This window comes from Nelusetta ayraudi, unplaced genomic scaffold (assembly GCF_046127955.1).
Source record: "Nelusetta ayraudi isolate G7.1 ecotype Tasmania unplaced genomic scaffold, CSIRO-AGI_Nayr_v1 ptg000031l, whole genome shotgun sequence".
Taxonomy (NCBI): domain Eukaryota; kingdom Metazoa; phylum Chordata; class Actinopteri; order Tetraodontiformes; family Monacanthidae; genus Nelusetta; species Nelusetta ayraudi.
The window spans coordinates 3,305,001-3,331,095 of record NW_027466081.1 but is presented as its reverse complement, the minus strand read 5'-3'; the positions used below and the strand labels follow the sequence as shown (position 1 = coordinate 3,331,095).

Below are 26,095 nucleotides of genomic sequence, written 5' to 3'. Positions count from 1 at the left end.
TTGAGTTAAGTATGTGTTGGTTCGTTTGGCATCTGTCAGTACCTAGCAAACAGGCTAAAACCGGGCTAAACTTAATTTTCGCTTTAATTTTAGACTAAAATCTCGGGTGTTATGGAAATTGGGAAGGAGGACACCCATCACCGGAGTCTTTAAGAAAGATTGTCCAATATTATTTTGTCGTCCGTGTTTCTTCCTTGGCGAATCTCGCCTGTCAGGGGGCGATTACAACTGGCGAGGTAAGGAACTGCTGATTTTGTGGTTCAGAGGGACACAGCCTTGATAAAAATAAAACGCGTGTGATGTGCGAAGCCTTTTTTTCTGTGGTGAGCGAAGTTGTTTGTCGATCAGGTGGAAATGTTTTGTACGGCCTTCCAGAGAATCGTGACTGCTGTCTAACACTAGATCCTCATCATTCTTCATTACATGCAATTATTTGCAGCTGACCCGAAGTTGTACCTTTTAAAAAATTGTTTTACTACAAACACTACCTCGGTTTTCATCGTGAAACCAGTGCGTTAGTGTTTTTGTTTGTTTTGTGTTTGTGTTATTTTGCTTTCCTCAGCAATCAATTTCCTTCAGAACGGGAATTTCCCCACAACATTGTCACTGAGGTTCATTTGTTATGCATATGTCTGTAGGCTAATGTCAGTTTGTTTTTGGTCCCCTGTGGCATCTAACTTGAATCTCTGATAAAAATCAGTGTCATGTTGACAAAGTCGGATGAGCGTTGCCAGTAAACCTGAATAAACTGTGAGGTTGACGCCGCACTTTGTATTTAGAGTAACACTGGGGACGGTGGTTGAGTTACAATGTTTATTTCTATTGTCACAATTGTTTGGATTGTTATTTATTGTTTAATAGAAACAAAAACGCCCTTTTAAAATCAATTGTAGTCCCAGAAAGAATACTCGTTTATTTTCATTGCCGTTTTAATGCCAAATGACCAAGAAAATTCATCAGTTTCTCAGTATTTTATTTGAAATTTCACACTAGTTACTCATGAAATTGAGAAATTCTTCACAGACCATAACACTAAGTTACAGTAGATTTGACTGTCATGCGCATACACTGTCACGATCCTGATATTACATACGAAGCTATTAAAAATGAAATGAACTTTTGTATTAATCCCGTGTTGTTGTCATCTGATTACACTCTTTGGGCCACAGTGGGCGTGCTTGGACGTTCCGCCGTGGTGCCGGAGGGGATGGATCCTCTGGGCGCTCGCTCCCAGTTTGTGGACATCCAGACTCTCCCCACCTGGCAGCAGCAGCTCAGTGAGGAGACGCCGTCCGACCAGAGCGACGGCCCGCCGAGCCCGCACGCCTTCCCCTCACCCTTCCCCTTCAGACCCGACATCAACCGCAAGCTCATCCTCATGTGAGTCACATGAGCATTTCTTCATGTCGTTGCCACTGTGGGGAAATGTCCTCTGTTTTAATTGTCAGGGACACTTCAAAGCGCCGGCTGGCAGTTCACTTGAAGATTGTGGCCCCAGCCGTCAGTTTTGTCAGAAATGTACAGCGGCTCTAAAAGCGTTTCAATCATGTTAGCGTCGAACATTTCTCACATCTGATTCCTGTATTTCTTCCATCCAATAGTCCAAAGAACAAAAGGGTTACGTTGAAATGATTAATAAGTAACAAAAAAAAGTTGTTACAGTTAACTTTCAGTGAGCCAAGTAGATGGATAGATAGATAGATAGATAGATAGATAGATATTGCTATTTGTACAGGTTAAAAAGAGGTTAAAACAGGTACATTGGAATGCTTTCTCAGTTTAAGAATACAGTTAGTCTGATAAAAAAAAAAACATTACATAAATTACTAAAATAATAAGTAAAAAGGCCAAAAAATAATCAGAATAAAAGGCAATAGTAAATTAAAAGCTATAAATATAAGTACATCTTTATTCAAGTCCTAATTCCTGATTTGTCTCCCCTCTAAAAGCAGCTCTACCTTCAATTCATCTTGCGCGACTGTTTTTTGTGCCACCAACACTGATTCTAGAATTAAATTTTGTGTGGAACATTTGCTCACTAGCATAAATCTTTCAAAGCGAGCCAATTGGAACAACACAGTAAAAGAAATTCAGACAGTGCCACTACTACTACTACTACTACTATTGAATTAGTCCACTCTCCGATCAGACACAGTCGCCTCCAGATGAGTTACAGTCCTGCTGTTTCCAACAAATTGGTCAGAAAAGTATTTTCTGTGTTGTTGTTGTTGTTGTTGTTGTTGTTTTTTCAGTTTTAATGTTTATCTAATTCTAGTCAGATGCTTCCAACCCATGAGGAGCTCATGAAGAAGAATGAGAGAAAATCTTTGTTGTGTTTTTTTTTTTTTCAACTGAAGTCATTTCTGCAAACACAGCTTCCCTATTTACCGCTGCAAAATACAGAACACAGTACAGAGAAGCTCAGTCCCAGGGATAAGTTGTGTGTTTTGTAAGTGTAAGTGTTTCGCGCCAGTGTTTACCGGTGCGTGTCCGACCTCCTCGGGGGACACTGTTAAGTCACACCTGCAGATCTGTGACAGTGGTGTAAAAGCTGCCCTGGTCTCGCTGGCACCAGTTCATAGTTCGATTCCCACCATAAATCCTCTTTGTGCAGGAACACATGACTGTCAGGCCGCCTCAGTAGGAGCTTTGTTATCGCTCTAAGCGTTCAGGAGCAACATTCCTGCTGCGCTGACACCACCAGACCTCCAGGAAATGAAACACTGGTGACCATGTGACCGAAACCGGTTCCCTTTTGATTTTGCCTACTTCTAGTTCTTCATCGTGAAACTCAGTCTGATCTTGATTTTCTGCACCTCGTCAACCTTTTTTTAGAGACAAGCCGCACTGATTGTTGTCACGTTGAACTGCGATTTAACCGCAGCCTGCTAATGAACAACTAGTTTATTAGCGGGGCTGTGCTCATGAACTACCTTAGTTAGCGCAGCCTGCTAAACTGTTTTTTTTTTACAATAAAAAACAGTTGTTGTTTTTTTTATTGTAACTATCTGAGAGGCTGCAACTATTTCACTGTTTCAATGACAAAATATTTCTTATGAGGCAAAAGGAAAAAATAGCTTATCTGGAGTTGTTACTTATTGTTGTCAGAGGAAATCAGAGAGAAAAGAGAAAACTTTACTGTTGCAATAAAACCAGACTTTTGATTTCAAAGCCGTGGGTAAACCTGCCAGGGTGTTGAATCTGAACCGACCGGTTGATGCATGCCGGCTCCTCACCATGCCAAGTGTGGCTGTGAACCAGGTGCGTGATCAGAGCTGGATAAGCTGCACCTAAAGTGACCGTAACCTCTTTGGCCGACAGCACCGGCGACGTGGCCCTCCTGAACTGCACCGCCATCGTCAACACCAGCAACGAGTCGCTAAATGACAAGAACCCGGTGTCGGACCGAATCCACCAGCTGGCCGGGCCGGAGCTGCGGGACGAGCTGCTCAAACTCAAAGGTCGGCCGCGGTGAAACGTTGGCAGCATCTCCGACTGTCAGCGTCTTGCTATCTAATATTTCTTCGTCCTCAATGCAGGATGCCGCACCGGGGAGGCCAAGTTGACCAAAGGCTTCAACCTGGCGGCCAGGTTCATCATCCACACGGTGGGACCCAAATACAAGAGCAAGTACCGGACGGCGGCCGAGAGCTCCCTCTACAGCTGCTACAGGAACATCATGCAGCTGGTTGCGTAAGTGTGGAGCCGGGCCTCATGAAGCCCTGCGGCATCAAGAACACCGCAGCACACCTGCATTCTAGCTGAAGTTCCGGCTGTTGTTGTTGTTGTTGTTGACGGGTGCAAAATTTCACGAAAACCCCGACTTTAAAAAAACAACAAGGAAATGATAGCAGCTGCGTCTGATTCTGTCTGTGACCTTGTAGAATGAGGACGTGAAGAATAGTCCCCCCCTCCACCCCCTACCCCCCAAAAAAAGGCAAGAGCATCTTCAGCATTTTCAGCCGGTGGTCGAATTTAATTGGGGTTCTGTTGTAACGTCACTTGGTTTAAGGAGAAGGGCTGTGTCTCAGACGGAGGACCCAGCCGACGAAGGATGAACCCAAACCCGCTGTTGCAGCCCGAAATGGGACGGTTTAGCCTTCTGCGTATTTCCTGCTTGCGTCACCGCCGTTCCCTCCGGCTGGCCGACCCAGGAAGTGACGTTTTAATAGCGTCAAGCTAATCATCGGTTCGCCATCCAACCATGACGTTGGATGTTCAAATAAGTAAAAACCCTACGATTAAAAACTTCATATTTTCTGTGAAATTTGAATGCTTAAATTTATACGTCGTGCTTTTGCCAGTGGATGGCGCCATTTACAGCTGATTTCCCAGGATGCTTTGCAGCAGCACGCAAAGCATCCTGGGATACGGGAGTCCGCGAAGGATAGTAGCGGCGCATCCTACGAATGGGCCAAAAGTAGGGTGGATTTTAAGGGCGCATTTGGAGTGTCCTTTGAATGTTAGTGTTAGTGAATTGGGACAGGCCTTCGCGCAGTGCTGTGACACAACTGGCCTTCAAATGCAGGCTTGGAAGGATGCAGACCCTGAACTGAGACACAGGCAGTGAGAGTCTGAAAAACCACAGAAGAAGTTGTTTTTGGCTTTTTTTTTAATTTTTTAATGAGTTTAAAGACTTGTGTTGACAAGTGAGTCATCAAACTAGTGTCACAGTGCTTCTCTCTCTCTCTCGCTTCCTCAGTGAGCAGTCGATGTCATCGGTCGCCCTCTGCGTGGTGACCACAACCAAGCGGGGCTACCCGCTGGAGGAAGCCGCTCACATTGCCCTCAGTAAGACGCCAAGAGTGGAACACACACACACACACACACACACACACACACACACAGGCACACACAGGCACACACACACAGACACGCACACTGTCTTTTATTAGCGTGGTTCAGGTTTGCCGAGCTGGTCTTTTATAGAGGCCTGTTTCTAATTACCTTTTATAGACACACACACACACACACACACACACACACACACACACACACATAATTGCCTTGGAAACAATGCAAGGGAAGTTGCTCCAGTCAAATGAGGACACACATACGCGCAAGTGAACACAAATCATTGCAACATTTCCTCCTAATTAGGGCAGCAGCTCACACAGGTACACGGGGTCGTTTTAAAGACTGAACTGTCCTGCTTTGCCTGAACCGCCTCACGCTGAAATGTCAGTCAGTGAGGGGAAAACAAACACACATTTTTAAAAAATATAAAATATTTTTCTTCCACCGTGCAACGATTGATGTTTTTGAAGACGAGCGGACGAAAGCGAAGCTTCCGCTTTGCCAAGTCGCCTCGGCCACTTTCGGAAAGGTTGAACCGCCGGTCATGAGTTCACCAACTGGCAGCGCTCGCCGTTTGAACACATCTCCATATTTTCACTTGCCGTCCGCGCACAAACTGGCGGTCGTGCTGCGTGCAGCCACAACGAAGGCCATGCGCAGGGCGAGGAAAGAGTCAACAAGGCGGAGGCACAACATCCAGGCCATGACAGAAAGTGCACATTTTCAAAACACAGCTGGGTGCTGCGGCTGAGATGTAAATTCGGGGAACTAGGAATGTACTATTTCCCCCCCACCACCAAAACAAAAACCCTCAGGCTGAACGTTAACAGTTGGCCGGGCGGCGACGCCTTTTTAATGTAAAAAAAAAACCGTCATCGAAACTACTCGAGTGATTTACAAAGAGAGCAGAACCATGGACAAATGCACACAATAACACACTGAGAATCTTTATTGATCAGTCAGTACTTTCCATTTTGCTGTGTATAAGGTGTGTTTTTGTGTGGTTCACAGGGACAGTGCGGAGGTTCCTGGAGAACCATGGCAACAGCATCGAGGCCGTGGTCTTCGCCGTGCCAGAAACCGGGGAGGTTTGTATGACCGCGCAGTGCTTTTCTAAATTCGAATTCTAACAGTGTTTGATTCCTGTTCCAAACAGTCAAAGGAATCCACAAATTTGTTGTTTCCGTTCGGTGTGTATTTCTAAGAGGGTTGCCTTGAGCGGACAGCTCTGATTGGTCGAAATCGCCCGCAGGAAACTGATTGAATCAGGGAGGAAGTTGATCACTGACTGTAACTAGAGATTTGGCTTTCACATGAAACAGTGCTCGGCTAAGTATCGTCTTTCACTTCTCTAAGCAGCGCACCATAAATCTTCTCAGGTGTGAACTTTCTGACCCTGCTAAAATGGCAAAACAAAACAAATATTGAGAAGGCCAGCAAGATGCTCAGTGGATCAAACTCGACACACCGACCGACCTAACAAATGCATCATCGATTGTGTAAATAATGAGATAGAGTTCTTTGCAGGTTGCATTAGGTTTCCAGACTCTGTCAAACAGAGTCAGACAGGGCAGTCAGAGAGGGAGGAGGCGAAGGAAAAGGAAAGAGAAAGTTAGTCAGGGTTGTCGAGATGTGATGTTTGAATCGTGATACCTGGCATTGCTTTGTGTTGGGAAGTATAACGCATTTCTGTTGTCACTTTCTCAACCTTCATGATCCGCCTGTGCAAAACGTTCACTCTGGTCTTTGTTTATTGCATCGTTTTCTGTTGCTCGTCAGTCAGAAGTCAAGGGACAGTTGGCACCATCTAGTGGTCAGTTGGTGTTACAGTCCCCAGAAAGCACAAAATTCTGGAGGCGTTTCTAACGTCCGAGACTTTATGATAGATGGATGTCGATAGATACATTATAGATAGATGGATGGATGGATGGATGGATGGATGGATAATGGATGGATGGATAATGGATGGATAGATAGATAGATACATCATAGATGGATGGATAGATGGATGGATGGATGGATGGATAGATAGATAGATTGATTGATTGATAGATGGATGATAGATGGATAGATAGATAGATAGATAGATAGATGGTAGATGGATAGATAGATGTAGATAGATGATAGATTGACGGATGGATAGATGGACTATAGATGGATGATAGATAGATAGATAGATGGTAGATGGATAGATAGATGGTAGATAGATAGATAGATAGATAGATAGATAGATAGATAGATAGATAGATAGATAGAGCAGTTTGATGTAATTTGAAGAAGAAGAAGATGAAGAATTCTTCACTATTCCCACACTGGGGAAGTCTTCCCAGTTCCAGCAGCGTTCACAGTGCACGAGAAGGAAAAAAAAGGTTTCAAAACAAGAGCCTGAACGCGTGTGTGTTATTCCAGCCGACGTACAGGAAGTTGCTGCCCCTGTACTACCCTCGCTCCGGGGCGGAGGAGAAGGCCAGCCTCCCCCTCATCCCAGCCGACATCGGCAACTCTGAGGGCGAACCCGTCGTCCCCGAGAGACAGATCCGCATCGCCGAGAAGCCCGGAGTCCTGGAAGGTAAAAGTTTTTCCGACAAGGTTCCCCCCTTTTTTTTCTTTTTCTTTCTACATTCGTATCTAAATATTTGAACCGGGATTAAACCGACGTGTCGACAGTCCATTTGCAAAACACGCTTTTGAGCCTTTGCGCGTCATTTCGGAGTCGCACTCTACTTGCGGTGGGCCAAGATCAACTGCTGAGGGCTGCAGCAGTCGGAAAACACAAACAGACCGCTTGGCACGGCCGAACGTCTGACTCGCATCCATTTCTGTCTTCGCTCGCCGCACACCGAGAACAATAAATCACCGGTGGGATTCCTCTCCCTTCTTCTCTTTAATTTGCCCTGGCGGAAGCTTTCATCCTTCCGTCGGCCAACTTCGGTTGTGATGGATCCCACCCCCCCTTTCTTTTTCTTTTTTTTAGCGTTTTAATTCATTTGATCTGAATTTGTCCAGCCGTTTGGCCGGCGACCGCTTCGCCCCCCTCCTGTCAGCGAGTCGCACCGCGTGCCAACCTGGCCACCCGTCCGGCGTCACAGTCCATTAGCCGAGCGGCCGCAGAGCGAGAGACGCTGTCGGCCAGAGCGGCAGACACGGCCCAGCGACGGAGAATTCAAACCCGATGGGAATTCTGCGTTTCGGGCTCAGTCGGCGCTCGGCCTAGAGCGCCACCAAGGGGGAGCAGCGCGGCGCTTCTTATGTTTCGCCGTCAGCCGCTGCCGAGTGCAACCGGCCATTGCGAGCCGTGCGTTCCCGTGAGTGAGTCCCCCCCGGTGGGAGTCCCGTCGTTTAGTCAGCTCGTATTGCAGGGGCAATATCAAATATTGACTTTGATCCATTTCTCTGGAATCGTTTAGCGAACCTGTCAGCGCAGTCTTATTCCCAACACTCCGGAAGGGTTTTTGCGAGTGCACGAAAAAATATTTGCAGCCAAATCAATCTGTCAAATCTGTCAAATTCTTTATCTCTGGAAAATGGCACAATTAGCCCTCTGTTTACAGCCTCCTGCTAAAACAAGCTCCGCTGGACTTCCCGCAGGTTTGAACGAGGTCGAGCCAACATCTGGCTCGGGGGGTGCTGTCACGAACCTCGCAGAGGCGTCGGTGCCGTTTGTGACATCACAAAGGGCTGATTTTACAGAAGTGCGTGTTTAAGCACAATGAATGAGATGTAAAGGACGGACTTTCCTCATTTCAATCTTTGCAGAATGTGTTTTGTTCTTCAAAGCGGCCTCTTTTGTAACTCTGGGGGTTTTTACAGAGCAGACTTGCTTCTGCGACTGCCCCAGCAAAGACAAAGACATCACTGGGTCACTCTGACACAGCGAGCCGCCACGCGTCGCTCGAAGGAGTCTGACAACCATCTGCAGGCAGGAAACGCTGCTCTGCGACGGCCGTTCTCAGCTGCAGCCCGTCAAGAGCGGCTTTCCATTTAATCAGTTTTTTTTTTTTTTTTTTTTTTTTTTCTTGGCACTGCTGCCTTTTTTCATTCCACTTTCTCTGCTGATGGGCTCGCTTGGCTCGGCTGGAGGAGGCGAGACGAGAGACAGAGGACGGTGTGGGGGAGCGCGGCCCTTTCATTACGAAACCTCTCAGGCTGCCAACTCCAATCTGCAAAAGTGTAATAAATGCGTAATTGTCATTAGCGTTGCAATAATGGACGTTATGGATCGCGTGATGGACGACTGGGAGTGGATGGCGGCATCGGCCTCGGCTTCGGCTTGAGGCGAGTGACTCCGCGCGGGTCGAAGCGGCTTTTGAGGAAGATCATTTGTGAGGAAGACAACAATGCAGTGGTGCACGCTGGAGCAGCTTCTCTCTCACGCTGTATTTTTAGCTCCCGCTCCTCTGCTTTATCTCTTTCTTCGTAACGCCTGGCCCAAGTTCCAGCCGCCCGTGTGTTCAGAGACGCCTGCGGTCCATGGAGCTAAAGATGCGGTTTCGGGGTGTTGAACCGAGACTGGCGAGCCGTGAAGCCCAACAACAACAACAACAGGGCTTGCGTTCGCGCGTCCACAGTCGCCGAGCCGAGCATCCGAACCATGCGGCTGCGGATAAACACGGAGGGGAAACGGGCTCGAACCCGAGTTTTATTGGCTTGGCTCGCCGACTTCAGGAACAGTGTCAGTTGGGATTACTCCATAAAAGTAATCCAACTACTGATCACTTATTTTAAAAACTAATTAATTACTTCTTTAACTACTTTGTGTCAGAAATTTTCAATTACTAATGACTGAAGTTAAAAAGTTTTAAAAAATAACAGTTAAGTAAAGTAATGGAATCGTTACTTGATAAAGTAATTATGATATAATTACCAGTTTTGCCACAGTAATCCCGTTACATTACTCTTTTACTAAAAAAAAACAGAAGTTTGATTACAGTAGTGGATTACTTAGTAATAGATTACTCGCCAACACTGCTCATGAACACGAACACATACACACACACACACACACACACACACACACACACACACCAAAGAGCATTGTAGGGTTCCTCACCTCGGCTACAGAGCAGAAATATCAACCGTTCATTTTTTCCTTTGCTTGCGCAGACGATTCTGAGGAGGACAGCCTGGAGTCGGACCTAGGTCAGGTGGGGACCCACGCCTTCGCCCGGATGGAGGGCGACGTGGACAAGGAGAGGAAGCAGATCCTCCAGGGCCAGATGTCGGAAGCCGCCATGCAGAAGCAGCACCAGAGGAAGTAGGAGAGCAAGTCAAATGTTATATGCAGTAGCTTAAATCAGCGTTTCCCAACTGGTGGGTTGCGACCCACTTTTGGGTCGCACCTTAGTGAGCAGTTTCCTTCTTTCTTTTTTTTTTTTTAAAGGGATTTTAAAATATATGTATTTATAGAGAAAATGTTGGACATTTATTTTGAAAGACACACAATTCAATTCAACAAGTTATTGACTAGACATGAATCATATAAAGTGAGCTAGTGTTTTTATTTTTGTGGAATAAATTTGGATCACAACTTCATGATAAGGAAAGAAATGCACATCCTGAGACTCCACCAGTTGAGAAGCACTGCATTTAATGACGATCTGGTCTGCAGCTTTGCAACAATATACTCTGGAATTTATAACCTCCTTTTTACACGTGTGTGTGTGTGTGTGTGTGTGTGTGTTTTTCTGAAAGCTACAAACGATGGCTATGTCGAGCCAGGGCGGAGGACCTGTCAGACATCGCTGCACTCAAAGCCTTATACCAAACTGGTACGTCCCACGCACATCGCCGAGGAGTGAAACAGATCTCATGTCATATTTCACATGCTAGTTACCACAAACAGCAAACGTACATTCAAAACCTACACGAACAACAGCTGTTTTGCGTCGTCGATCCTAGCTCCTTTTAAGGACCTAATGCACCTGAACATCTATACCACTGGGGGGCAGTCTTATCCCACAGCCTCGATCTGGGTTTTCAGCGCTCTGCCGTGTGTCAGAGTGAAAATATATTAATGGGTATTGAGCTAAAATATTAGGCCATACAGGATCTAGCCATACTATGAAGTAATGTTTTCCTCACATGTAGCCGTCAATTGTGATTTATTAATTAAAAGTTAGTTTGATGTTGTGTTTTGGGATTTGGGAAAACTGAGAACCATGGATAAACCATTTCCGTACATAAAGCATAAAAGGAGAAAAAAAAATACTACATAAAAAAAAAACCATGACCGTGCAAACCCTGACAAACTCTTTTCATGGCAGCAAGGAGGGAGTGATTATAACCGGAAACATGCAAAAAATAAGGTTTGAACAAATTTTTCACGCAGGGAGTAAACCGAGATCAGATTCACGTGTCTCCACTCTTTGCCAGAATAACGCTGTCGCTTCCCCATGCGAGTCCATATTTTGAGTCAGCAGTCGGAAGCCTGACCTACCAGGAAGGCCTCCAAGGCCCGAGCAAAGCCTTCCACAGAAAGACTGTTGAGGGTATCAGCTACTCCCCGAAGGAGGAGAAGTTCACCCGTTCATGGACGCACGATTTACGGACTCAGACGCTGCGCGTGTTTTCCGACGGAAAACCATAACGTCCGACTGCTGGGGACCCCTGCGTGGAGCAGCGGCGCAGCGCACGCCTCCTCACTTTTTATCCTTTGGGTTGAATTCATCCCATCCGTGAAACTCCCAAAACTCCTCGCTGGATTAGAAAATGTCACACTAGCCTGGGTGGTAAATGGGGGGGGGCGGGGAGAAAGTCCTATTTTGGTTCGAACTGTCCCTTTAATGTGTGCCAACACGTTTCCAGGAGTGGACATGTGCGGCAGGACGGTGATGGTTCTGGTTGGACGCAACATCCCAGTCACCCTCATTGACATTGAAAAGGTAAGCTGGCAATAATATTTTTTTTTTTTTTTTTTTTTTTTTTTACTTCGATCAGAGTGAATCCATTCATGGAAAACATTTATAAAGGGAAGTGCAAACATGGGAGTTATTTAGGTTTGTCAAGTCAAGTCAAAGTTTATTTATAGAGCACGTTTAACACGACCTCAGATGAACAAAGTGCTGTACAGTTAAAAATAAAAAAAAGGCCTAATCACACACAAATTCACACAAATACAACCATAAATGCAGACAATTGAACAATAAAGTCGTAAAGTAGTACAGGAAGGAATAGTGAAAGCTCAATTTAAGAACAAGATTAGAAAAAGGACAAAATAAACAAATAGAAAGAGGGAGAAACTGACAGGTCAGTCACGCCTCCTTAACCTCGGCTGATAAAGTCGAGTCGCACACGCCACCATGTGGCACTTCTGAGGAAGGCGCCAGCTCCACCGAAACCTGTCAAGGTGGGACAAGCAGAACCCTTGTCTGAACAAAGGAAAGACACACAAACCTATGAGAACTGAAGACATGATGACGGTGATTTGAGTTTAACTTTAGAAGACTGCCCCCTAATGGCACTGTGTGCCATTTTATACTGAAACCCAACCGGCCAAAGCCAGTCAGGAATACGACAGAAGCGTTGGACAGGTCGAGATGTACACTCTTGTTGTGTGTGTGTGTGTGTGTGTGTGTGTGTGTGTGTGTGTGTGTGTGTGTGTGTGTGTGTGTGTGTGTGTGTGTGTGTGTGTGTGTGTGTGTGTGTGTGTGCAGGCGCTCCTGTACTTCATCCACGTGATGGACCACATCACCGTGAAGGAGTACGTGATGGTTTACTTCCACACGCTGACCGGAGAGCACAACCACCTGGACTCGGACTTCCTCAAGAACCTTTACGACATCGTCGACGCCAAGTCAGTCTGACATTCACTGAAGTCGAGTCTCCGTCACCCTGCGACATTTCCTTTTACGCACTCTAACACGCACACGCACCTCGTACAGAACTTAGGCTTGAAATAGCAGCATTTCGTTAACGTCTGGAGAATGATCATGGATTTCCTATTTTTTCATTTGCTTGTATCGTCATTCAACACAAATGTATGAAAGAAATATCACAGGAAAGAGAATTTTTATTTAAGTTTTCATTTCGAGTTTTAAGTGGAAATTTAAAAAAAAAAAGTCAAAAATTTCGTGGAAAAAGACGAAATTTCATGAATAAAGCCGAAATTTCATGAAAAAAGTCGACGCAAATGAAATGGAAATTGGCGAGTAGACTGGATGGATGGTTACCCTCAGTTAAAAGCAAACTGCAGGAAACAGGTGTATCCGACAAGGTTCACCCACAGTAATCGGGAATCTGCTGAAAACAGAAGTACTCCACTAGCCTTGCGCGCAGAGCCTTCCGACTTTATCTCCGACATTTTGACTCACTTCACGTTGACATTAGTTGCAAAATTTCAATTTCATTCACGAAATGTTGTATTTTGTACGTCAACTTTATTCTCGATATTTTGACTTTAATCTCGAATTATTTATTTATCCAATTATTTTATTTATCCACGAATTGGATATTTGGAGAGAAAAAAAAATTCTATCTTAATTTTGTTCTCCTCTTGTGGCCCTAATCCTCTTCCGTACACATGAGGTGTTTCGATCCAAAATTAAATTTCTTTTGAAGTCGAGTGCGGGAGATTAACGGGATTAGAAGTAAAATCAGTTCCCATTCATTCAGTTGTGTTTGGCCCCTCGGCCAGCCTCACTCAGCGATCCAATGAAAATTCCCTGAAGCCGTTTCAGAGGAAGGTTCAGAGGCAGAGAGCACTGGTTTTGAAATCTATGACGTGGCTCCGCAACACCGGAGAAGCTCCGAACACTGATTCTCATTTTCCCTTCTGGCTCGGACCTGATTCTCCCATGACAACGCCGACATCTGCAGCAGCCCCTGCGAGCTCGAGATACATTATTCACGCAGCGGCGCGATTCGCCAAAGGTCACACCGCCTGTTTCGACTTTTGGACAAGGCGAAACAATCTGCAAAACATTTGCGTATCGCTGTTGGTTTTGGCCGCCAAGCGCAGGACCAGGAATTGTATGTAAACTTGGACGCGGTTCTGGAGGCAAAGCCTTCGTTCCTGAGGGCTGAGCGGAATCGGACGCAGTACCTATAAATCACCACCAATACAAATAATTGCACCTCATAATTCTCTCGGAACACGTGTACGACTTATTTAAAGATACTGACCTTAAACACGGAGTTCCCACTTTGGGCCTTTATCTTACATAAATAAATAAATCATGCTGGGCCTGCTGGGCCGTAAAAGAAAACACCATGGTTCCTTTCACCGCGGCCGCCAATCACTGTTCCAGAGAGAAGTGGGAGACACGTGAGAGCAACGCTACATGGGAGTGGGGGGGGGAAGACACAGGCACATAATGCTAAATACTGCTGATTCTTCAATTGCAGGCCTACAACTAAGACTAATGACAAATATTCAAAGATAAACTCTTCCGGTTGGTTCGATTTGTAATTTCTCCAGTGCATTAGAATTTATCAGATTTAAAGTCGCAGGTATGAATCTGAATCCAACGGAGAAAACGAGCATCAGGAACCTTGTCAATAGCGTTCTTCATTAAACGCTAAACCCTTCTTTTTTCTTTTTTTCTTTTTTACTTTTTTTTTTTTTACATGTTTTTACTTCATTAATAAAATGTACTTTGCTCCCTGTTGGAGGCCATTGAGCTTTAAATTAAATATTTTTTGAGACGTTTTTCCAGCCGTGTCTTTGGCTACGAGCGAACAGAGCGAGGCATTAGCCATGCTAATATGCTAACATGAGAGCTGCTGGAAGGAGTTGACAGGAGAAAGTCCTGCTGACTCACTGCACTCAACATGCAGAGGACTCTCGTGTCAACGAGGCTCCTCTTCCTCACTTATGCTAAACAGTCAGTAATCTAGCATTCATAACTTTCAATTTGAGTGTATTTTCCCTGTGACAGTACAGTGGAAAAGACGGATGCAGCCGTCACATCTCAGTAGCGCTTTGTTGGAAAATGACACGGTACTCCAAAGTTGAGTGCTGCTGCTTTTGTTGAATGACTGTTTCACTAGAGGGCAGAAACCGCAGAGTAGCTTCCTGTGTCGCTGGAAACTCCGCTCAGTCATTGTGCTAGTGCGTGGGCGGGTTTCCCACGATGCACCGCTTCGACGCGGGCATTCCGCCGGTGTCATCGACGGCCATGCCTTGTGCCAGTGCGGCAAATGTCGCCGCTAGGTTTGCGAGCGCGGAGGCAGCTGGATGTGCCACGGTGGAATCGCAGAGGGGAAAAGTTCCGTCCGATGGTGGAATGGAGAATACTCTCTGGAGTCGCTCAAGCGGTTTAACCTCTTTGATTGGGTCATTCTACCAAAGAAAGTCACCCAGACATCACGTGCTCAGTGCAGCTAGCAGTTTGTGACTCAGTCTCTTGGCTTGTAGTCTTTCTTCTCTACCTCTCTCCCTTCAGTTTCGTTGCGTTCTTCTTTTCCCTCCCAGCCGGTAGTAGCAGATCCTCCAGCCCTCCAGAGTCGGGCTCTGCTCGAGGTTTCTTTCCCTCAGAGGACTTTTTGCTGCTAGCTGTCGCTTCGTGCTAGCTCTGGAGAGATCAGCTGGTTTCTCTTTGGATTGTGCGGTGCAATCTGAGATGCCTTCAAACGCCATTGAGTGCTTCATTAATAAAAGCTTTTGATTTATTTTCTTGATTCATTTAATGGGCGACACGGTGGTGCAGTGGTTAGTTCTGCCACCTCACAGCAAGAAGGTTGTGGGTTCGATTCCGGGCTGTGGGACCTTTCTGAATGGATGGATGGATTTATTTAATTATTTTGATTGATTTATTTAAAAAATAAATAAATAAAAAAAACTCAGCTTTTTAGATGGCCGACTGGTTGGTTTCTCAGCCGACTGGTAATTGATCAGTGGTCGCCTATGGTTGATTACTATGTGGTTGGGCAAGTTTGAAACGGCCTTGTGTATATGCGTCATGGGGAACTGTGGCTGGACAGCGCAGAAAATTAATGGCAATTCTTTTTTTCAGCCGGCCGTGAATTATTTCTCAATGGGAAATTTCCAGGGTCTGCGGTAAACTTTTTCCCTTTGAGTATTCAAATGGCCCAGTGGAAGAGTTGGTGGGAGAGCTGAAGCTTGAAAGTAGTGACGCTAAAAACCCCAGCAGAGGGTTTTTTTTAATTTAATTTTTTATTTGTTTGTTTTTAAGTTTTGCTATGGAACTGTCGCCAAACAGCCCACTGGGGAAAAAAGTCCTCACGTCAGAACTAGAGTTTCTATTCTATCAGTACAGAGAATAATTTGTCCCTTAAACTTCTAAGGAGCGGCTCTTCTCTTCCCCCCTGTGAGTCTGTCGTGAGCCGTGCTGGCCGTCATGCGTTTGGACTTCGGGGCAACCAAACCTGCCGACTGGAGCCAAAACGTTGATACGTCCCAAACTGACTTGTCTGAACACAAGATGCTCATTGATGATTGACTTCTTTTCTGATCCCCAGCAGGCCGTGTGCGTGAGTCCCCTGCTGAATCCCAACATCCTGTGTACTGTCAGACAGTGCCTTGAGTGTGTGTAACACTGTAGAGTGTAAATGTGTAAAAAAAAAAAACTCAGAACGACAACTTGTGCTTCAGGTTTGTCAAATTCACCCACTAATATTGGTGAATATTGGCAATTTCACCCTCAAGATGTTTCCCATATTTGCAACCAGTGGTGTTTTTTTGGTTTGTTTGGTTTGTGGTTTTTTTTCTTATAGGGACCCTTTTCTTACCGCCTCTGTTCTCTGAACTTCCCTCCCAACTTCCTGTTGCTGCTAGAAACTATGACACAATTACGATACTTTCAACTTCAACAGGGTTTTTTTCATGACACATTTAAATTGACCCCAACTGACCGTCCTGTCCCTCTCGTAGCTGTAGATTTGATTTAAAAAAAAAAAAAAAAAAAAAAAGAACTTAACTCCGATTAGCCTGTAATGGTCAAAGTCCGCGGATGACGGTAATAAAATCCCACTGAACAGCTGCCAGTGTCGTTGGCAGGTGGAGGAAGTGGGTAAGAGGTTCTGTTTTTTCTGCTGGAAGACGTCATGCAGTGCTCTACAGGTTAACTGGCATCGGGTCCATGTAACACATCTTTATTCACATTTTGAAGTGTAAATATATAAATGGTTAAAGGGAAATGGGGAGATTTTGACCAAACAGGCTTTTATTTTGAAACGTTTTGCTAACAAGTTTTTTTTTCCTTTTGCGTGGGTGGGTTTTCTTCATCTAACCCCAACGGTCAACGTGCATACCATCAACATTACTGTTCTTTCGCAGGAAAACGGGGGTTGACGTGAAAGGTTTTCTTTATCTGTAAGAAGACAAAAAAAAAAAAAAAATCAGTTTTGGATGGAAAGCAAAATATATCTGGAGTTTTTGGAAAGAAATGCTTCTGAAAGGCTTTTTTGTCGAGCTTCTGCCTTTCATTTTCTTCTCAGCTGGTGGTGTTTCCCCTCAGTGCCCCGCTTCCAATATTCTCCTGCACAAAGATGCGCTGGAATCTTCTGAGATTTTCACCTTTTCGAGCGTCTCTGAGTTCCCTGCTTCCCGCGCTCACAGATTCCTTGGAGCCGACTGTCTCTGAATTTGTGTTTTTTTTGGTGCGGGGCCCTAGCGTTTTTGGAGCAAGCCTCTCCGCTGCTGGTCTTCGGGAGGCCAGTAGCGGAAATCCATCCACTCGGCTCCGTCTTTGTCAAAGTCCCAGTCTCGTTGTTGCGCCGTTGCATATTTTAGGCTTCATTTGAAACCTAAAATATCTCACCGGGGGGAAAAAGTTTTTGTCTGTCTTCGAGGCAGTGAGCCTCGACTCTTCTAACGAAATGAACTTTTCTGGAGATGTGGCTAAAGATTTACCTTTTAAATACCAGTAAAAAATGCAATAACAAAGGCAGTAGAGTAGGCAGACGAATGTATTGATCACCTCTGTGTGTTTGGCGCTTGGCCTCGGGTGTAGATTATTCCCGCTGAGTCTTTGCTTTTCTGTTTTGCAGGTTTAAAAAGAACCTGAGGGCCTTTTACTTTGTCCATCCAACATTCCGTTCAAAGGTAAAACCACACCCCTATGAGAAAAGTGTTGTTGGATGTTGTAGTTTCCAAATTATTATAAATCATTATGGAGTTTTTTTTTTTTTTTCTTTTTGTTTGTTTTTTTAGCTAAACTTGTTTCTATGATATTTAATGAAAACAATAATCTGAATTTATTTGAATTAAAAAGTCAAACCTCCACCTCCGAATCATTAAAACTCCGCCGTATACTTGCTGAAGTTTTCCTCTCGACAACATTAACAGGTTCACACTGTAACTGTTTTTTTGCTTTGTTTTTTTTTTTTTCTAATTCCAGGTCTCCACGTGGTTCTTCACCACCTTCAGCGTGGCGGGCGTCAAGGAGAAGGTCCGCTACCTGGACAACCTGCAGCAGCTCTTCACCTGCATCCGGCCCGAGCAGATCGACATCCCCCCGTTTGTCCTGGAGTACGACGCACGAGTGAGAAGTTGTTCAAATAGCTCCATTTCAAGCGACAACAAACAGAGTGCATTGCTTTTCTTTTGCTTTTTTTTTTGCACAAAAGTAACCAGCATGTTTTTCATTCAAACATTGTCAGAAAAGGAAATACTCAAGTAAAGTAAAGATACCTAAAAAATCTACTTAAGTAAGTTTTTTACTTAACAAAGTATTTGTACTTCATTACTTCTCACCTCTGCTTATTAATAACAAGGGTTATTGTGACCCATTTCCTGGATGTGAATTTGAAAAATCACAAAAATGTGCAGCAGGAAGACGGAGGATTTATTCTACAAGGAGGCGATGATGAAGAGAAATGATTGCCGAGGCGTCGGGTACATTTTCCGCCGCCAGCGTTTTAACGACGGCGTCGCCGACTTTGAAGCAGCCGTCTAAATCGCGTCCGGGCGATGATGTGTTTTTCTTTCCCGTGTCGCTCCCAGACAGAAGGATTCCACTTTCAGTAGTCAGGCAAACAATGATACCAACCTACAAAAAAAAAAAAGCGACTAAAGAGGCAAAAAAATACGACAGGGTGAGACTCACAGTTTATGGGTTCAAGAGAACTGTCACGTTTGGCTTAAAACTCTGAAAATGATCCGTCTTTCGGTGGCAAAGTTGCGATTTCAAAGAAAGTGAATCTGTGACTCAACTGTGGAATAATTATTGTCCTCTCCAATTTTTCCGAGAGTGTAAGAAACACAATAGATATTTTGTTAAGTTACATATAGAGCAGGGTCAAAAAAAAAAATTGCACTTAATTTCCGATTAATCGCGAGTTAACTCAGGACACCGATGCGATTAATCGCAATAATATCAAACATCCTGTAAAGGGAGCAAACAAATTCTTCAAAATTCAATTCTTCTTCAAAATTTTTTTTGTTTTGTTTTCCTGCACACAGGTTCACAAGCATGATGATGCTGACGATGATGATGATGATGATGATGATGATGATTACTATTACTGCTATTATTAATAGTATTATAGTATTATTAGTAGTTTTCTGTTTAAAAAAAAAAGCTAATGTCTCAGGCACTGCAGCCTTCCTGCCCTCTGATTGGCCTGCGCCCCCTGTGACTCGTGAACGTGCCGCGTCTGACTCCGCCCACTCTGCTGCCTTTTCAGGTGAACGGGCCCAACATTCCCTCCCAGTCTTCGGGCCTGTGAGGGGGAACCGGCCAGCCAGGAGGAGGGCGTCGGCCTGCCGAGCCTCTGCAGACGCCGGTGGACGGCAGGGGTGTGCATGGGGGGCAGGGGGGGGGGTCGGCGCCCCGTCTGCCCTGAACTCCTGACCTCCTGACCTCCTCCCAGGACTCTGAGCCTCCGCCGGGGGAAACCCTCCTTTTGCTCCGTCTCTGCCAAAAGGACAAAAAAAAAAGAGAGAGAGAAAAAAAGATGAAGAGCGTCGTCCCACACTTAGCGGCGTGCGGCGCGCAGCCGAGGGGTAATCAGCCTCCGCCGCAGGCTATTTGCGGACGTCATCTGGGCCTTCGAGAATTTTCTTTTGGGAGTTTCTTACGCGGCACTTTCCTCAGCGTCGCCTCGGTTCAGCTCGCTGGAAATTCCCAGCAGGCGCGGCGACGGCGGTGACGGCGCAATGATATCTTTCAGTCGTTCACTGCTGCGGTTTCAGTTGTAAAGAAAAAAATATATATTACAAAACAAAAAAAAACCCAGAGAGTTAAAAAGAAAGAGAGGAAAAAAAGAAAAGGAGCCTCTGAGATATTCTCGGATTGCGTCTCGTGCAGCCACCTAATGTTTGGAAACGACTTTACGATGCCTGCGGGCCACCGGCTGAGCGGGAGGAGCGGCGTAAGCATCGGTTAGCGTAGCGACGGAGAGCAGAAGCAGGGGGAATCTGCTGATTCACCCGCAGAGCCACGAGCCTGCGTATATGTTTGCTTGTTTGTTTGCTTGCTTGTTTGTTTGTTTTTTCCCCACCCTATTGCGATGAAGCAGCTTCCGGGTGAAGCGGAGAGGCTGAACGTTCAGGAGTTCACTGGTAGTTTGTCCAACTCCAGCAGATCGCAATGTAAAAGTTTTCAGTGTGAAGGCCCTAAAGAGAACTCTTCTCTCCTCTCCGACACCCCCGTTGTCGGGAAAAATAGTTTTTCACGCTCGGGGAACCAAACTCCCACAACGTTCTCTGGTCACTTCATCAGCAGTTAATCTGGAATTCCTTTTGTACTTTTATTTTTTTTTTTTTAGCCATGGGATTTATTTTGAGCGTTTATTTTTTGGTAATAGGAACCACACAAAACCACTAGTTCACTTTATTAAAAAAGAATTCCAGAAATTGCTGCTTTTTTTTTTTGAAGTAGAAGCTTAATTTCAGCTGTTGATTGCACAAACGCACACCTTTCAATTTCACTTTTTGCCCTCTTTTCATATTTTGCCTCGTTAAAACGTAAGTGATGCGAGAACACCCAGCTTTCCAACCAAACGGGTCTTCTTCAGACGCTTCAGTGTCTTTTGCCACTGGTTTGCATATTTGTGCGTGCCAAGGAGTCGCTCTCAGTGAAACTCTTGGAACTGCTGGAGCAGACCGCTGCCTCGGCCGGCAGGCAGGCAGGCAGGCGACGGGACCCCCCAGCCGCCTCCGACCGCCGCTGCAGACGCTGCTCACCGGTCCACGAACTCAGCCGGAAGTCACTTCAATCATCAGGTGTTTGGCACCTGGAGCCGCAGCATCGCGACTCAACCCTCTCACTGGCACTGCACCTCCACCCGGCTTGTTGCCTCACGCTTTCACCTCCACTGCACACAACCGTTTAGAGTTGTGTGCAAGTGAGATCGATCCCAGTGTGACACTGCTGCATCTGCTGCCGGATGGAACTCACCAGAACCGACCAAACTTGAGACTTTGACGTGCCTGTGTGTGTGTGTGTGTGTGATATCTTCCTTCACTTTTTCCTTTTTGTTTTCTTCTGCAACACCTTGTCAGTTGTTTTTGACTGATCTTGACAACCAGATGCTGTTTTTTTTTTTTTTTTTCAACGCAGCCGTAGCAAAACTAGAAGTTCACCCCTGAAACATTCCCTGCGATTGTCTCCTCGACACTCTGCGTGTAGCAACCTCAGTCCGTCTGGTAGCCAATGAGGCCGAGCCGTCACTCAGGAGGCGGGGCTTCGCCGGCTCCTCGCTCGCTCTCCCTCTCTCTCTCTCTCCTCACTTTCTCTCCCCTCCTGCGCGCCGCCCCTAATTCATCGCAGCCCCTCTGGCGAGACGACGGCCTCGGACGACCTTGGACGACCTCGTCGGATGTGAAGTGATGCGGCGGTCCCATCACAGAACAACTTTTGGAAAAGTCTTGTTTAAAAAAAATCAATAAATAACGAGGCTGAAGTGCATTTCAACTGTTTAACGCAGATTCATCCTGGAAGAAGTCGCCAGTGAACTCCCTGCTCTGTGTGCGCCAAGGATGAAAAACACATAAATGTGAGAGCGAGTTGTGAAACATCTGTCTTTACTGTGATTGTGTCAGAATGTACATAAATCTTTGAGCCAAATTTTTTGAGAGACTTATATGTTGTTGTTTTTTATTTCTTTCGTTTTTTTTCCCCTTGTTTTCTATAATTTCTCAACTCACGAGCATCTTTCGGGGTTTTTTTTTGTTTGTTTTTTTCGCACTTTGGTTCAGTTGATTCTGTTATGTCAAAGCAAAACTGAAGGCGGCTCGTCCTCCCAGCAGAGCAGTTGGCTTTGGTTGCCAACGCCATGCAGTCAGAAAGGAGGCTGAAAGACACAAACAATAAAACTTATATCAGTCCAACTGTGTCTCTTTGCGTCTTTGTACGACTTCACTTCTTTTAAAGGCAAATTAAAAGTGAGCCACAGTTCTGTTTTTCATTCAGAATTTGTGGCCAGAATGAGCAGCTGCTGCGTTCACTGCAGCTTTAGAAGGGGAGCAGGGAGCAGGGAGCAGAATCCATCCAGAGTGAACCAAGTGGGTTTTTTTTTTTGTTGTTTTTTCAGGTGAACAGTCACTTGTGAGAGACCCAAACTGAGGCTGCGGCCAAATCATCTGAAGCCTGAAGTGAAAATCTTTTCTCATTTCACTTGAAAATTATTCAGTGGATGATCTCAGTTTCATAGAAACTCCTGCACTAGCGGCTGCATGAAAGTTGCCTGTTGCTTCTGCAGTCGAAAGAAAAAAAGAACTGACTAAAACCGGATCTGGTGGCGGTTTTAGTCACAAATGATAAAATTGACGGTATAAAGTTACTATTTAAAAAAAATATATATTCATCATTTTTTTGTCTAATCTGTGGGTCTCTTTTATTCCACATTTCTGTCAGAATTTTTGATTTAATTGATCTTTGTTACTATTTCCTTCACACTTTATGCTTCATGCCCATCTGACAACAAATTTGTTTGTTCCAAAGCTAAAAGAAACTGAGTCTTTGTTTTGCTGCAGTTAATTGTGTGTTGAGAAAACGATCCATCTGTCGTGTGGTGTGTGTGCGTGTGTGCGTGTGTGCGTGCGCGCCGACAGGAAGGATGGAAACACACGAGTGGCCTCACCAGGGACACAAACAGGTGTTGCGCATTCAAGATCCTTCCGCCTCCGTCCGTCTCACCTTCCCTCCACAGAAAAGAGCAGCAGCTTCCAGGAAGTGAAGCCGTGTTGATCGTACACCTGCCCAATGCTCCGCTGCCGACCACCCTCACCACCACCACCGCCGCCGCCCCAGCCTTTATTATGTCTCAGCTTGTCCAATCTGTCCTGGTTCTGGCTGGATTTAGGCAGGAGGAGGAGGAGGAGGAGGAGGAAGAGGTGAGGAGGGACCGAGTGCTGAGGCGAGTCCAGGAGCAAATCCATCTTTTATGGACCCGCCACCTACCCCCGCCTCCTTCCTCCCACCACCACCACCTCACTGCCAGGTGGGGGGGATTAGCCGGTGAAAACACAGGCAGAGCAGAGGAAGTCATCAGTCACTGGCGGCCAGCGTTCGCTGAAACTGGTGTGACAATAATTGTCCTAAATATTTACTGTACTTCCACTATATATGTCCACCGTGTGTTCAAAGTGCTGAAACGAAAAAGAAAACTGAGAGTAGATTATTAAAATAACATACAAAGAGGCTAAAAAGACAACAACAAAAAAAAATAACGCTAACATGTCAGAAAGGCCAAACAGGTGGATTTTAAACAGCACTTGTTTCATCCCATTTAATCATTATTGCTGTAGTTTTCTAGGCTTTGGATAATCAGCTAGTTCCATTGTTAGTAGTAGTAGTAGCAGCAGTGATGTTTTGTGTAATGAGCTAGCTCATTGTTAGCACTACTACTAGCAGTAGTAGTTGTGTTGTTGTTGTTCCAGTAGATGTTTTGTATCATGAGCTAGCTCAATGTTAGTAGTAGTAATAGTAGTAGTGGTAGTTTTGGATAAAGTGCTAGATCATCATTGATCTAGCTCATCACCTGCTCTCATGTTGACTCTAGCTTAAACTGAGACTCAAACAGTGTGGACAGATATTTGCCTGAATTTATAATCTCATTAACCTCACCATGGAGGACTCCACCTTGTTTGCCTGATTCTTTTGACATTCGGTGAGAAGTTGCTTAGTTTTGGAGATTCTGCGGCCGAAAGTTGAAGCTGTCACGTACCATTAGTAATTATACAAGTATTCTTGTGGTTAAAAGGTTTTTCTCACAAGAGAATCAGTTTTTATGGGGTCCCCAGCCTGCGTTTTACCACCTATATTTCAATTGGTGTGCAATCGGGAAACGACTTGAAGGCTCTAAAAATAAGATAGACGTATGCCTGTGGCCATAGCGCATTGAAGACTGCAGAGTTTGTGTCTAATACACTGCTCCCAGCCACTCACACTGCTGCTGCTGCAGTTGTGTCACTTTTCTTCGCTCGTGCATTCTGTTTACTGTCACACATCCTGCTGCACAGGCTGGCTTGTTGCTCTCGGCCACGGCTAACCGCACTCCAAACACTTTACGGCCCAAAGTAAAGTATGGATTGGTCTAAACACAGGAGGGTGGAATGTCTGGAGACACAAATAGCATAAACACACAGAGAGAAAGAGCGAGAGAGGGAAAATGTGAAGAAGTGACACCAGTGAGCCAGAAGAAGTGAGACTCGGAGTCTCTGTGAGGCCTCGCCACAGATGTTTGCATCAGCAGTGCTAACAGACTGTTACCACGCAAACAGGATTTTTTTTTCTCTCTCTCTCTCTCTCTCTCTCTCTCACTCACTTTTCTAATTATTTCACTCGCATATCAGGCGTCGGGCATCAGTCCACGTCTGAATTTGTGGCAGAAGTGACTGATTTTGACAACATAATCACGAGAGACAAACAACAAGTTCAATATATTTTGATCCTATACTGCAAGATTGTTGTCAAGTTTAAAGTCATGGATGGTTTTTGTTTGTTGCTTTGTTAGATTTAGGACTTAGAGAGGCCTGAGAGGGCAGCACTGAGCTAGCAGGTCAGCTGTAGGTGGAGGAAGGTGTGGAGCCTGGTGAGCAGGTGGTCTCTTTGTTTGTTCACTGCTGCTGCTGCTGCCGCTGCAGGAAGAAGCGCGTCAGAGTTGAACGGCCACGGCTGACCACAGACACGCTGCTGTTATGCCACTTTTGTTTGATCAACCCTGTTTGACCGACATTTGTGTTTGAGTTCCGGGGAAGATTTTCCTCCACTGAACTCAGTTTTCCTGGCTTTGTTTAAAATGTTTAAAGTGGGAAATGAGGGTCATAGAAGTTCACGTTGGTCAATCAGGGATTACGATGTAAAGTTTTAACTAGTGTGTCATTTTGGGTAAAAGAATGTTGAAACCAAGACTAGATGTATTTCTTTTGCAATACATTAAAAATACATAAAAAAAAAACAAACAAAAAAAACATTTGAATATACATTGAGTAACTTGAATAGATCAAATATGTCCGATCTGTACAAATCGGTTTTCAACCTGAATTGCACTAAGTTTTGAAATAAACCCTGTTGTCATCTATGCCTATAAAATTTGACAATTATCAAAGTCGTTTCACTTCTAAAGGGCACAAATGTCAACTGGTAATCGGATGGGGTTCCCCACGGTTCAGTTCTCGGCCTCTTTCCTTTTCATCCTGCACTTTCTCCTTCTTACAAATGATCCACGACCAGACGTCAATTTCACTGATTTGCTGTTGACCTCCATTTCCACATCTCCCCTCCACCCACTCCCTGTTTGCTTTTTGTTTTGTCCAAGTTATCCCCTGATTTCTTGCTTTATTTATCTCACAGTAGGTAATTTGCCCTTTTCCCCTTCTGCATTTCCCAACTGGTCTGACTGGGGATTCAATTCCAGGACCTTTGTCTTGTCTTCTGCGACTGAACACCATCCTCTATTGCATGCCAAGTTTGACGGTCAACCTTGATTTTCTATTAATTACTTTGATTCTTTACATTCTTCCAGTCCATTCCCCGTTTTCTTTCATAATTTCTTTTCAGGCTCAACTTGGAACGGTGTCCTTTTTGAGAGTGTTTCCCCCCCTCCCCCCTTTTTTCTTATCCGATCTTAAATAACTTGGGTCGAACTTTGTGTCTGAGATGTGCAATTGGGTTCGGACCCAAGATCAGTCAGGAAATAAATTAGCCTCACAGGAAGTGAAACACAGGAAGATGGCCCTTCTTCGTTAAATCTCTCTTCTTTTCCGCCGCATCGATCACTTCCAGACTCGCCTACCGCAGCAGTCTCCTCCACAGTTCACAGTCAATTCGTGGATCCTTATTTAAACTCAGAAGTCTGGCACACTCTTGCTCGTGTGATCACTTCATAACCTTCTATGACTCCCAGCTTGGCGGCGTCACCTTCGAACAAAACCCTTCCAAAACTGCTCCCA

General features: G+C 45.1%; 1 protein-coding gene across 1 annotated transcript; it reads left to right on the top strand.

Annotated features, from left to right (window-relative positions):
- Position 1: 1 nt before the first annotated feature.
- gdap2 (ganglioside induced differentiation associated protein 2) lies at positions 2-22,030 on the top strand. Its single transcript, XM_076030876.1, has 14 exons — positions 2-236; positions 1,170-1,380; positions 3,322-3,461; positions 3,540-3,693; positions 4,703-4,791; positions 5,809-5,885; positions 7,207-7,366; positions 9,901-10,051; positions 10,489-10,565; positions 11,602-11,678; positions 12,450-12,589; positions 17,746-17,800; positions 18,096-18,239; positions 19,384-22,030. Exons 2-14 carry the CDS (start codon positions 1,208-1,210, stop codon positions 19,423-19,425), a joined length of 1,479 nt encoding a protein of 492 aa, XP_075886991.1. The 5' UTR covers positions 2-236; positions 1,170-1,207; the 3' UTR covers positions 19,426-22,030.
- The last annotated feature ends 4,065 nt before the right edge of the window (positions 22,031-26,095 follow it).